This window comes from Salvelinus alpinus, chromosome 26 (genome assembly GCF_045679555.1).
Source record: "Salvelinus alpinus chromosome 26, SLU_Salpinus.1, whole genome shotgun sequence".
Lineage (NCBI taxonomy): Eukaryota > Metazoa > Chordata > Actinopteri > Salmoniformes > Salmonidae > Salvelinus > Salvelinus alpinus.
The window spans coordinates 43,634,447-43,646,946 of record NC_092111.1 but is presented as its reverse complement, the minus strand read 5'-3'; the positions used below and the strand labels follow the sequence as shown (position 1 = coordinate 43,646,946).

The window sequence follows — 12,500 nt, the reverse complement described above, 5'->3', positions numbered from 1 at the left end:
CTTTTGTATTGGACACAGATCATCCCGTCTTCAAATTGATCGATTATTAACGTTTAAAAATACCTAACGTTGTATTACAAAATTAGTTTGAAATGTTTTGGTAAAGTTTACATGTAACTTTTGATATATTTTGTAGAGAAGTGGCGATAGTTGGAAGCTGTGTTTTTCTGGATGAAACGGTCCAAATAAATTGACATTTTGGATATATATCGACGGAATCAATCGAACAAAAGGACCATTTGTGATGTTTATGGGACATATTGGAGTGCCAACAAAAGAATTTCGTCAAAGGTAAGGCATGATTTATATTTTATTTATGCGTTTTGTGTCGTGCTTGCAGTGTTGAAATATGCTACTCTCTCTCTCTGTTGACATTGTGCTGTCATCAGATAATAGCATCTTATGCTTTCGCCGAACAGCCTTTTTGAAATCTGACATGTTGGCTGGATTCACAACGAGTGTAGCTTTAATTTGGTATCTTACATGTGTGATTTAATGAAAGTTTGATTTTTATATCATGTTATTTGAATATGCCGCGCTGTATTTTCCCTGGCTATTGGCCGGTGGGACGTTTGCGTCCCACCTGCCCCAGAGAGGTTAAAAACAACCTGAGGATTGATTATAAAAAACATTTGACATGTTTCTACAACCATTATACAACCACCCGTCTCCCGGGTGGCGCAGTGGTCTAGGGCACTGCATCGCAGTGCTAGCTGCGCCACCAAAGTCTCTGGGTTCACGCCCAGGCTCTGTCGCAGCCGGCCGCAACCGGGAGGTCCGTGGGGCGACGCACAATTGGCATAGGGTCGTCCGGGTTAGGGAGGGTTTGGCCGGTAGGGATATCCTTGTCTCAGTATGTAAAATGTATGCACTCTACTGTAAGTCGCTCTGGATAAGAGCGTCTGCTAAATGACTAAAATATAAAATTATGGATACTTTTTTGAATTTTCATTGAACGGAACGAGGCTTTGGTTTTCTGAACATAACGCGCAACCCAAATGGTGTTTTTTTGTTATAAAAGTAATATTTATCGAAAAAAAGAACATTTGTTGTGTAACTGGGAGTCTCGTGAGTGCAAACATCCGAAGATTATCAAAGGTAAGCGATTAATTTTATTGCTTTTCTGACTTTCGTGACCATGCTAATTTGGGGCTAGCTGTTCTAGCATTGATTGATACACTCACAAAAGCTTGGATTTCTTTCTCTGTAAAGCATATTTTCAGAATCTGACACGACAGGTGGATTAACAACAAGCAAAGCTGTGTTTTGGTATATTTCACTTGTGATTGCATGATTATAAATATTCTTAGTAATATTTTGCGTCCTGCAATTCAGTGGTTGTTTAGGAAAATTATCCCGTAAAAGGGATCCGTAGCGCAGAGAAGTTAATAACAACCATCTCTCTCTGTTAATAGCACCTCTCCCTTCCTGTTAATTTCATAATTTTACGGGTCATAAAACACTCCTCCTTCAAGTGGAATTACAACAAGGACCCGTTAGCCTAGCGAGGTGTTCCCATCATAACATGCCACCTCTCTCCCTCTACAGCCAGCCATCCAGGCAGGGGATGAAAGAAAGACGCTGTGCACAGCTCATTTCCTCTCTGGCCTTAAATCTAACCATGCACAGTAATATAATTAGCCTAAAGCACACTGATAACGTACTGTTCTTTAGTGAGTATGCTGATCAGACTGGGGAGTGCATATATCCGTATTATAGTGGAAACCTGATCTAGGTGGAGTATACATAGATCTGATACGGTGACCGTATTACCGTCACACCGGCAGTCACCGTTCATGACCGTTGTGTCACGCTAACTAGGCTCCTCCAAAACACACCCTGATGCAGCTGATGGTCATTAGTATCCTACCAAACTTGCTAATGGCCAGTCGCTAATGGACTGGTACTCAGGGCTCTATTGTCCCTCCATCAGGTCCTAATGGTCAGGTACTCAGGGCTCTATTGTCCCTCCATCAGGTCCTAATGGCCTGGTACTCAGGGCTCTGTTGTCCCTCCATCAGGTCCTAATGGCCTGGTACTCAGGGCTCTGTTGTCCCTCCATCAGGTCCTAATGGCCTGGTACTCAAGGCTCTGTTGTCCCTCCATCAGGTCCTAATGGCCAGGTACTCAGGGCTCTATTGTCCCTCCATCAGGTCCTAATGGTCTGGTACTCAGGGCTCTATTGTCCCTCCATCAGGTCCTAATGGCCAGGTACTCAGGGCTCTGTTGTCCCTCCATCAGGTCCTAATGGCCAGGTACTCAGGGCTCTGTTGTCCCTCCATCAGGTCCTAATGGCCTGGTACTCAGGGCTCTGTTGTCCCTCCATCAGGTCCTAATGGTCTGGTACTCAGGGCTCTATTGTCCCTCCATCAGGTCCTAATGGCCAGGTACTCAGGGCTCTGTTGTCCCTCCATCAGGTCCTAATGGACTGGTACTCAGGGCTCTATTGTCCCTCCATCAGGTCTTAATGATCTGGTACTCAGGGCTCTATTGTCCCTCCATCAGGTCCTAATGGCCTGGTACTCAGGGCTCTGTTGTCCCTCCATCAGGTCCTAATGGCCAGGTACTCAGGGCTCTATTGTCCCTCCATCAGGTCCTAATGGTCTGGTACTCAGGGCTCTATTGTCCCTCCATCAGGTCCTAATGGCCTGGTACTCAGGGCTCTGTTGTCCCTCCATCAGGTCCTAATGGCCTGGTACTCAGCTTCATGAAAGTTCTAGCATTCAGACATCGAGTGGAACAGGAACAGCTGCTCTACAGCGAATAGCCAGCTCCTCATAACTGTTTGATGCATGGAGTGAAATATGTGTTCCCATAAGCCCATGTTCTTTCAATAGGCTATTCAGTTGTATGGAGAAACAGTGTTTTGATGGCCTCTATTAGCCCTCTTGAATCAAAAGGAAGTTTGTTTTGAAGTTTCTGTCCTTTATTTGAGAGATATGAGAAAGATCAGGATGTCCTGATTTTAGGTACTAAACCATCTCCAAATTTACTTCCATACATTTTTTTTTACAGGTCTTTTAATCACATTTCTGCGGGCCCGTGGGTTAAAAAGTGGAGGATCCCATTCATTTTCTACAGGTTGTTATGTGTGCTCCCTCTCCGGCCTCTAGGTCACCAGGCTGCTCGTTAGGGCGCACACCTGTCACCAAAGTCACCAGCGCATAATGACACTCACCTAGACTCCATCACCTCCTTGACTACCTGCCCTTTATATGTCACTCCCTTTGGATTCTTCCCCAGTCGTCATTGTTGCAGTTTCATGTCGGTGCACTGTTAGTGTTTCTTGTTTTGTCCATTTATTAATTAAATGTACTCACTCACTGAACTTCCTTCCCATCTCTCAACGTAGATCCTTACATACTATTTCCTAATTTTAAGCACATCGCTTCGCTTCATAGCCAGAGTAGTCTACCTGGCTGGCATGAAAATGAATTGTGGGAAAGCCTACATTTGCTATTCAAGTGCATACAGATTAAATAGTTTTTCCCCTGAACTAATTTCACACATATAATAGTTAGTGTATGTAAAGACAAGAATAGCCTGATGGGTGAGAATATGATCACTTGTGAATGATGCCCAGCCTGTGCAGTCTAAGGCAAGACATTTTTTTCTCTCTCAAATTGTTCAAATTATAGCCTAGGCAGTTATTTATCTTATAACTTGTCCTTGTGGTAAAAATTATGTGGGTAAAACAAAGCGTTAATTAAAAGTACGTATCTCAGAGCATCGTAGCACCATCAGGTGCAAAAACTTGACCTACCCAGTTGCGGCCCACTTTATGGAGGCAGGCCACTCGATTTCGTCTCTGCGTTATATTGGCATCGAACATGTCACCCTCCCTAGGAAAGGGGGTGACCTCGACAATTTCTTGTTAAAACGAGAGGCTGCCTGGATCTTTCACTTAAAGACCCTTGCTTCCTTCGGTCTCAACGTAGACTTTGATCTGATGACATTCTTGTCATTATTGTGACTTTGCCATTGTAATAGTTTGTAAGCTTGTGTAGTCTAAAATGAATCTATGATCGTATGCTATCCATTTGTTTTTTGTATTCTGTTTGTATGCCATTTTAATATTTGAGAATTAACCAATGATATTAGGCCACTCTTGGCCATGATTACAGACACCTGTGTGTCTTTTGACACTATATAAAGGAGTCATCCCGCAGTGTTTGTGATTGTACCCTGATGAAGACAGCCTGGCTGTGGAAACGTTGGATATTACATTTTTGCATCTGAGTTCCTAGAGTGTGCGGCTCTCCTTTTATTTTCAAGTGTTCTACTCCGCTAGCCAGCACCTCGCCTAAATAGGTGTGCGTTTCTTTTTCTTCTTATAAATCATAGCCTAGCCGATAGAATTATGTGTTTTAATAAGGTTTGTATCACAACTAAAGTGGCCAAATAACTAAGCCAGCCTATAGATCTAGGACCCCTGGAACAGGGTTGGAGGTCCCATAGCTTACGGAGCCTAGTGACACAGTTGTTCTTATAAGCCCAATCATTGTACAATCGCGTGTGAAATGAGAGCTATGACTGGCCACTATTTAAAAGAGGATCCAAGCTTGGTCATTCTGCCTATTTATTGCTCAACACATTAATCTGCTTTATAACTGGTGTAGCCTACCTGTTATAAACGTAACAGCAGGAAGCCCTTCCTCTGTTCTCTATTCGAGGGCTGATTACTTTTTTTTGTGGGCCAGTCTAAAAAAATATATATTCCACACCTATATCAGTAGGTAATATGTAAAGACCAGATTAAATTGAGAATAGTCTGATGTGTAGAGAATATTATCAAATTGTGAATGAGAGACTGATGAAGTGTGTACAGCCTGCACAAGAAACAGAGCAGAGCGCATTCCTTTCATGTGAGTTTTTTTTCAAATAGTCGCATCATGCAGCCCTAGAATATATTAGAAATCAACACATATAGCCTACGGTTTTTATCACAACTGAATTTACATAAATAACTCTAAATTAAAAGCATACAGGAGAACCTGTTTCAAATGATCACTTTGTTAACTGCTCAACACAGAATGTGCACACTCCCTCAGAAATCGTTTGTCTGCTAAATGAACTAGAGTAGCCCACAGCCATTTGGCATAGCCAGATCAAGAATACGCTATTCTGTTCCAATGAAAATGTTCTTCATATCGTAGGCCAATGTTTCTTTAGACTTGCCTAAAATAAACAATGGATTCATTGTAAAGATGTAGGCCATGCCACATGTAGATGTTCCAAAGGTCTGCAACAGAGAGATACTACTCTATGAGATACTACTCTATGAGATACTACTCTATGAGATACTACTCTATGAGATACTACTCTATGAGATACTACTCTATGAGATACTACTCTATGAGATACTACTCTATGAGATACTACTCTATGAGATACTACTCTATGAGATACTACTATATGAGATACTACTCTATGAGATACTACTCTATGAGATACTACTATATGAGATACTACTCTATGAGATACTACTCTATGAGATACTACTCTATGAGATACTACTCTATGAGATACTACTCTATGAGATACTACTCTATGAGATACTACTCTATGAGATACTACTATATGAGATACTACTCTATGAGATACTACTCTATGAGATACTACTCTATGAGATACTACTCTATGAGATACTACTCTATGAGATACTACTCTATGAGATACTACTCTATGAGATACTACTCTATGAGATACTACTCTATGAGATACTACTATATGAGATACTACTCTATGAGATACTACTCTATGAGATACTACTCTATGAGATACTACTCTATGAGATACTACTCTATGAGATACTACTATATGAGATACTACTCTATGAGATACTACTCTATGAGATACTACTCTATGAGATACTACTCTATGAGATACTACTCTAAGAGATACTACTCTATGAGATACTACTCTATGAGATACTACTCTATGAGATACTACTATATGAGATACTACTCTATGAGATACTACTCTATGAGATACTACTCTATGAGATACTACTCTATGAGATACTACTACATGATGTACTACTACATGAGGTACTACTACATGAGATACTACTATATGAGATACTACTATGTGATATACTACTATATGAGATACTACTATATGAGATACTACTATATGAGATACTACTACATGAGATACTGCTACATTATATACTACTACATGAGGTACTACTACATGAGATACTACTACATGATATACTACTATATGAGATACTACTACATGAGATACTACTACATGATATACTACTATATGAGATACTACTACATGAGATACTACTACATGAGATACTACTACATGAGATACTACTACATGAGATACTACTACATGAGATACTACTATGTGATATACTACTATATGAGATACTACTATGTGATATACTACTATATGAGATACTACTACATGAGATACTACTACATGATATACTACTATATGAGATACTACTACATGAGATACTACTACATGATATACTACTATATGAGATACTACTACATGAGATACTACTCTATGAGATACTACTACATGAGATACTACTACATGAGATACTACTACATGAGATACTACTACATGAGATACTACTACATGAGATACTACTACATGAGATACTACTATATGAGATACTACTACATGAGATACTACTATATGAGATACTACTACATGAGATACTACTATATGAGATACTACTACATGATATACTACTATATGAGATACTACTACATGATATACTACTACATGAGATACTACTACATGAGATACTACTACATGAGATACTTAATGTGTTTATGTAAATGACCAGCAGTTATTTGCATGACTGTTACCTGCTGACGAAACGTCATGCTCACCACAGCCCTAGGAGTACAGTAGGTTACAGTACATCGTCTGTTCGATGGGATGTGTTCAGAAGTCAATGCATTGTTGACCTGCTGTCCTGATGTTTTACGTCATTATATGTACTGAAGGGGCCTTTGTGAAGGTGGAAGCTTTAGCTTTACTTCTTAGGACTTAGGGACGGTGCCCTGACATGTCAAAGGAATCAGTAATGGACTACTCACAGACTAGAACGAGGAGGAGGAGGAGGAGGAGGTAGATTACAGGGAGAGACAGAGAATGAGAACATTAAAGTCAGTGAGAGAGAAGAGAGAGAAGAGAGAGAGAGAGAGAGAGAGAGAGAGAGAGAGAGAGAGAGAGAGAGAGAGAGAGAGAGAGAGAGAGAGGCATATGTTACCTCTATAGGTTTTGCAATACTTTGTTTCAGTATAGGAAGTTACCTTCATAGATGGCTTTGAAGCCTTGTCCACTGACAGCATAGTCTGACAGCAGCCACAGTGTTAGCCTGGGTCCTGTGCTCACAATGGGCGACGGCAGCTGGAACCCTGTCAATCTATGGAAACACAGGAATGGACATAACTCATCAGAAACATACACAGACAGAGGAACGTTCAGCAAACAGCCATGTGATATAAGACGGGCAGGACGGACAAAGACGTATTACAGAGCTAGCCATCTGGAAATCAGTCCTGGACCAGTTTTCACAAAGCGTAGAAGGGCTAGGATCAGTTTAGATCATAATTTAAAAGGACAGGGAGGACCTGATCCTAAATCAGCTCTCTCTTACTCTGAGATACTTTATGAATATGGGCACATATAGTAAGAGCTCTAATAACAGGTTAACAATCAAAGCAACTGCAGCTGGTACAAACAGCAGCAAATACTTCAGGTCAGATTACCCATCATACAACACAAGTACAGTTCAACAAACCAGCTCGGCTAGACAGGTATTTGATATTTTGGTATTTTGTAAGGATCCCCATTAGCTGTTGCGAAAGCAGCAACTACTCTTCCTGGGGGTCCACACAAAACATGAAACAATACAGAATGACATAATACAGAACGTCAATAGACAAGAACAGCTCAAGGACAGGAATACCTCAATAAAAATAAAAGGCACACGTAGCCTACACACAAACTATCTGGGTCAGATAAGGGAGAGGCGTTGTGCCGTGAGGTGTTGCTTTCATCTGTTTTTTAAAACCAGGTTTGCTGTTCATTTGAGCAACATGAGATGGAAGGTAGTTCCATGCAAGAATGGCTCTATATTAATACTGTACTCTTTATTGAGTTTGGTCTGGATTTAGGGACTGTGAAAAGATCCCTGGTGGCACGTCTGGTGGGCTAAGTGTGTGTGTGTCATAGCTGTGTTTACGGTGACTATGGAAACATTTTGAATTTTCAACACATGAATGTTTCTTATAAAAAAAACGAAGTGATGCAGTCAGTCTCTTCTCAACTCTAGAGAGACTGGCATGCATAGTATTTATATCAGCCCTCTGATTACAATGAAGAGCAGAATGTGCCGCTCTGTTCCGAGCCAGCTGCAGTTTAACTAGGTCTTTCCTTGCAGCACTGGACCACACGACTGGACAATAATCAAAATACAATAAAACTAGAGCCTGCAGGACTTGCTTTGTGGAGTGTGGTGTCAAAAAAGCAGAGCATCTCTTTACTACTGACGGACCTCCCCCCATCTTTATAACCATTGAATCTATATGGTTTGATCATGACAGTTTACAATCTAAGGTAACACCAAGTAATTTAGTCTCATCAACTTGTTCACAGCCACACCACTCATTACCAGATTCAGCTGAAGTCTAGAACTTAAGGAATGATTTGTACCAAATACAATGCTCTTAGTTTTAGAGATGTTCAGGACCACTGGTTACTGTTCACCCATTCCAAAACAGACTACAACTCTTTGTTAAGGGTTCATTAGCTGTGGTTTCTGATGCGTATATGGTTGAATCATCAGCATACATGGACACACATGCTTTGTTTAACCTGTTGAGGATAGAGGGCGCTATTTTCACTTTGGGGAAAAATCGTGCCCAATTTAAACGGCCTCGTACTCTATTCTTGCTCGTACAATATGCATATTATTATTACTATTGGATAGAAAACACTCTCATGTTTCTAAAACCGTTTGAATTATATCTGTGAGTAAAACAGAACTCATTTTGCATGCAAACTTCCTGTCAGAAAGTGAAAAATCTGAATTCGAGGCTCTGTTCCAGGGCCTGCCTATAAATGTGCTTGATATCTATTAGTATACATGCAATTCATACGCCTTCCACTAGATGTCAATAGGCTGTGAGAGGTGAAATGGGGTTTCTAGGTATTTCTATGGTCAAAAGAGAGAGCTTGGAATGACATGACCCCAGAATTCCTTTGTTCAGGAAGCGCATAAAGGTCACCAGTATTGGCTTCTGAAAAGCATTTGTTATAGATGTCTTATATCTCCGGCTTTGATTTTATTTGATAAATGTGAAAATATCATCGTAAAGTATGTTTTTTCAATATAGTTTTATTAGATTATTGAATTTTTTTCGGGAGTTTAGGCGTGTTGCGTTCTTTGCGTTTGGTGACGAAGGAGAGCTTAGCACCATTTGGCTAGTTTTGCTAGCTCATTCGAGAGGGAAAAATGCCATTCTAAAACCAAGCAACGATTGTTCTGGACAAAGGACCCCTTGTACAACATTCTGATGGAAGATCATCAAAAGTAGGACCCATTTATGATATTTCATATATCTGTCGAACATGTTTACTTTTAGTTTGCGCCCAGATTTTGGGCGCTCTCTCGCAATAACGTAAGCTGCATGTCGTAATGAAGTTCTTTTTAGAATTCTAACACGGCGATTGCATTAAGAACTAGTGTATCTATCATTTCCTATATAACATGTATTTTTTAGTAAAGTTTATGAATAGTTATTTGGTCAGAATAGGTGAGTGTCAGAAAAATATCCGGACATTCTGGGAAAAAGATGCTAAGTTTTCAGAATGTATAACCACGGATTTCAGCTCTAAATATGCACATTTTCGAACAAACCATATATGTATTGTGTAATATGATGTTATAGGACTGTCATCTGATGAAGTTTATGAAGGTTAGTGAAAAAATTAATATATTTTGCTGGTTTATTCGCTATCGCTAACGTGCCTATTGCTATCGCTAACGTGCCTTGAATGAATGAATGCGGTTGTGTGGTAGGCTATTGTAGTAAGCTATTATAGTGCTATATTGGGTTTTCGCTGTAAAACACTTAAAAAATCCGAAATATTGGCTGGATTCACAAGATGTTTGTCTTTAATTTGCTGTACACCATGTATTTTTCAAAAATGTTTTATGATGAGTATTTAGGTATTTCACATTGGTCTCTATAATTACTCTGGCTGCTTCGGTGCTATTTTTGATGGAAGCTGTGATGGTAGCTGCAATGTAAAACTGATTTATACCTCAAATATGCAAATTTTTCAAACAAAACATAGATTTATTGTGTAACATGTTATAAGACTGTCATCTGATGAAGTTGTTTCTTGGTTAGTTTGGTTGGTTTTGTGCATGCTACCTGTGCTGTGAAAAATGTCTGTGCTTTTTTGTATTTGGTGGTGAGCTAACATAAATATACGTGTTGTTTTCGCTGTAAAACATTTTAAAAATCGGACATGTTGACTGGATTCACAAGATGTGTATCTTTCATTTGATGTATTGGACTTGTTAATGTGTGAAAGTTAAATATTTCTCAAAAATATTTTTTGAATTTCGCGCTCTGCCTTTTCAGTGGAATGTGGGAGGAGTTCCGCTAGCGGAACCCCGGGGCTAGACAGGTTTAAACCTCTTTGTGCTAGGGGGCAGTATTTTGTTGCCCGGATGAAAAGCGTGCCCAAAGTAAACTGCTTGTTACTCAGGCCCAGAAGCTAGGATATACATATATTTGATAGAACACACTCTAAAGTTTCTAAAACGGTTAAAATAATGTCTGTGAGTATAACAGAACTGATATGGCAGGCGAAACCCCGAGGACAAACCATCCCAAAAAATAATAATTTCAGCCTACCACTGTTTCCAATGGCTGTCATGTTTATTATGACGCGAAATCCTCCCAGATTGCAGTTCCTAGGGCTTCCACTAGATGGCAACAGTCTTTAGAAAGAGTTTCAGACTTGTTTTGGGGAAAATGAGCTAGAAGATGTAGTTTTTCTAAGTGGCTCCCATTTTGGCTGTAGTGTTTTCATGCGCATGGATGAGAGTGCGTTCTTTGTTGTTTATCTCCGGTAAAGACAATAACGATTCTCCGTGTTAAATGTTATTGTTGATTTAGGTATTAGGGTACCTGAGGTTTGATTATAAACGTTGTTTGACTTGTTTGGAGAAGTTTATTGGTAACGTTTGGGATTCATTTTGAAGGAGGGAAACCGGTGGATTGTTGATTGAAGCGCGCCAGCTAAACTGAGTTGTTATGGATATAAAGAAGGACTTTATCGAACAAAAGGACCAGTTGTAATGTAACTGGGACCTTTTGGAGTGCCAACAGAAGAAGATCTTCAAAGGTAAGACATTTGTTATATCGCTATTTCTGACTTTCGTGGCGCACCTTCCGCGTGGCGCTGTCCTCAAATAATCGCATGGTGTGCTTTCGTTGTAAAGCCTTTTTGAAATATGACACAGCGGCTGGATTAACAAGAAGTTACGCTTTATTTTGATGTATGACACTTGTATTTTCATGAATGTTAAATATTTATATTTCTGTAACTTGAATTTCGCGCTCTACAATTTCACCGGATGTTGTCGAGGTGGGTCGCCTGCACCAGAAAGGTTAATGCCAGTGGCAGGCAATTGGTAAACATAGAAAAGAGTAGAGGGCCTAGAGAGCTGCCCTGCGGTATACTACACCATACATGTTTGACATTAGAGAAGCTTCCATTAAAGAAAACCCCCTGAGTTCTATTAGATAAATAGCTCTAAATCCACAATATGGCTGAGGTTGAAAAGCCATAACACATGTTTTCTCAACAACATGTCTTGTTCAGTAATATCAAAGGTTGCACTGAAATCTAACAGTACAGCTCCCACAATCTTCTTATTATCAATTTCTATCAACCAATCATCAGTCATTTGTGTCAGTGTTGAGTGCCCTTCTCTATAAGCATTTACAGAGAAATAGCATTGTATTTGGTCAAACAACATTTTTTCCCCAAAATGTTGCTAAGAGATGGCAGCAAGCTGATAGGACTGCTGTTAGAACAAGTAAAGGCAGTTTTACCACTAGTGGCTAGTGGAATTACCTTGGAGCGGCTATAGAGTCAGCTGCCAGGAGGTTTGTCATTATTGATCGATAACTATAATAATTGTTCTAACTTTACAAAATTCTAACCTTCAAATCTTTACTACATTATTAGTTTTTTTATGCATGAGTATAGTGGCTCATTGTTTATCAAATGGTTTTGTGATGAATAAGCCATCTGATTCTATGAAAGGTGGAGTTGAATTTGTCTTTCTGACAAAACATATTTTCTTCTCCATAATTCTTTATATCATTGATCTCAACTTCATGTTACTGTTTCTTCTACTTTTTATCGAGTTTAGTTGAGTTTAGTTACTTAATTTCACAATTAAGTAAGACAGTCAGACAGTAAGTAAGTAAGACAAT

The 12,500-nt window shown here is 39.6% G+C and overlaps 1 protein-coding gene across 1 annotated transcript in view; it reads right to left on the bottom strand.

Moving 5' to 3' along the window:
- The window catches only part of LOC139555342 (CUB and sushi domain-containing protein 2-like), a 993,500-nt gene that overhangs the window by 827,509 nt on the left and 153,491 nt on the right, over window positions 1-12,500 (bottom strand). The window contains exon 3 of the mRNA XM_071369058.1: window positions 7,287-7,399. Within this exon, the coding sequence (XP_071225159.1) occupies window positions 7,287-7,399 (113 nt within the window). The remainder of the gene's footprint in view (window positions 1-7,286; window positions 7,400-12,500) is intronic.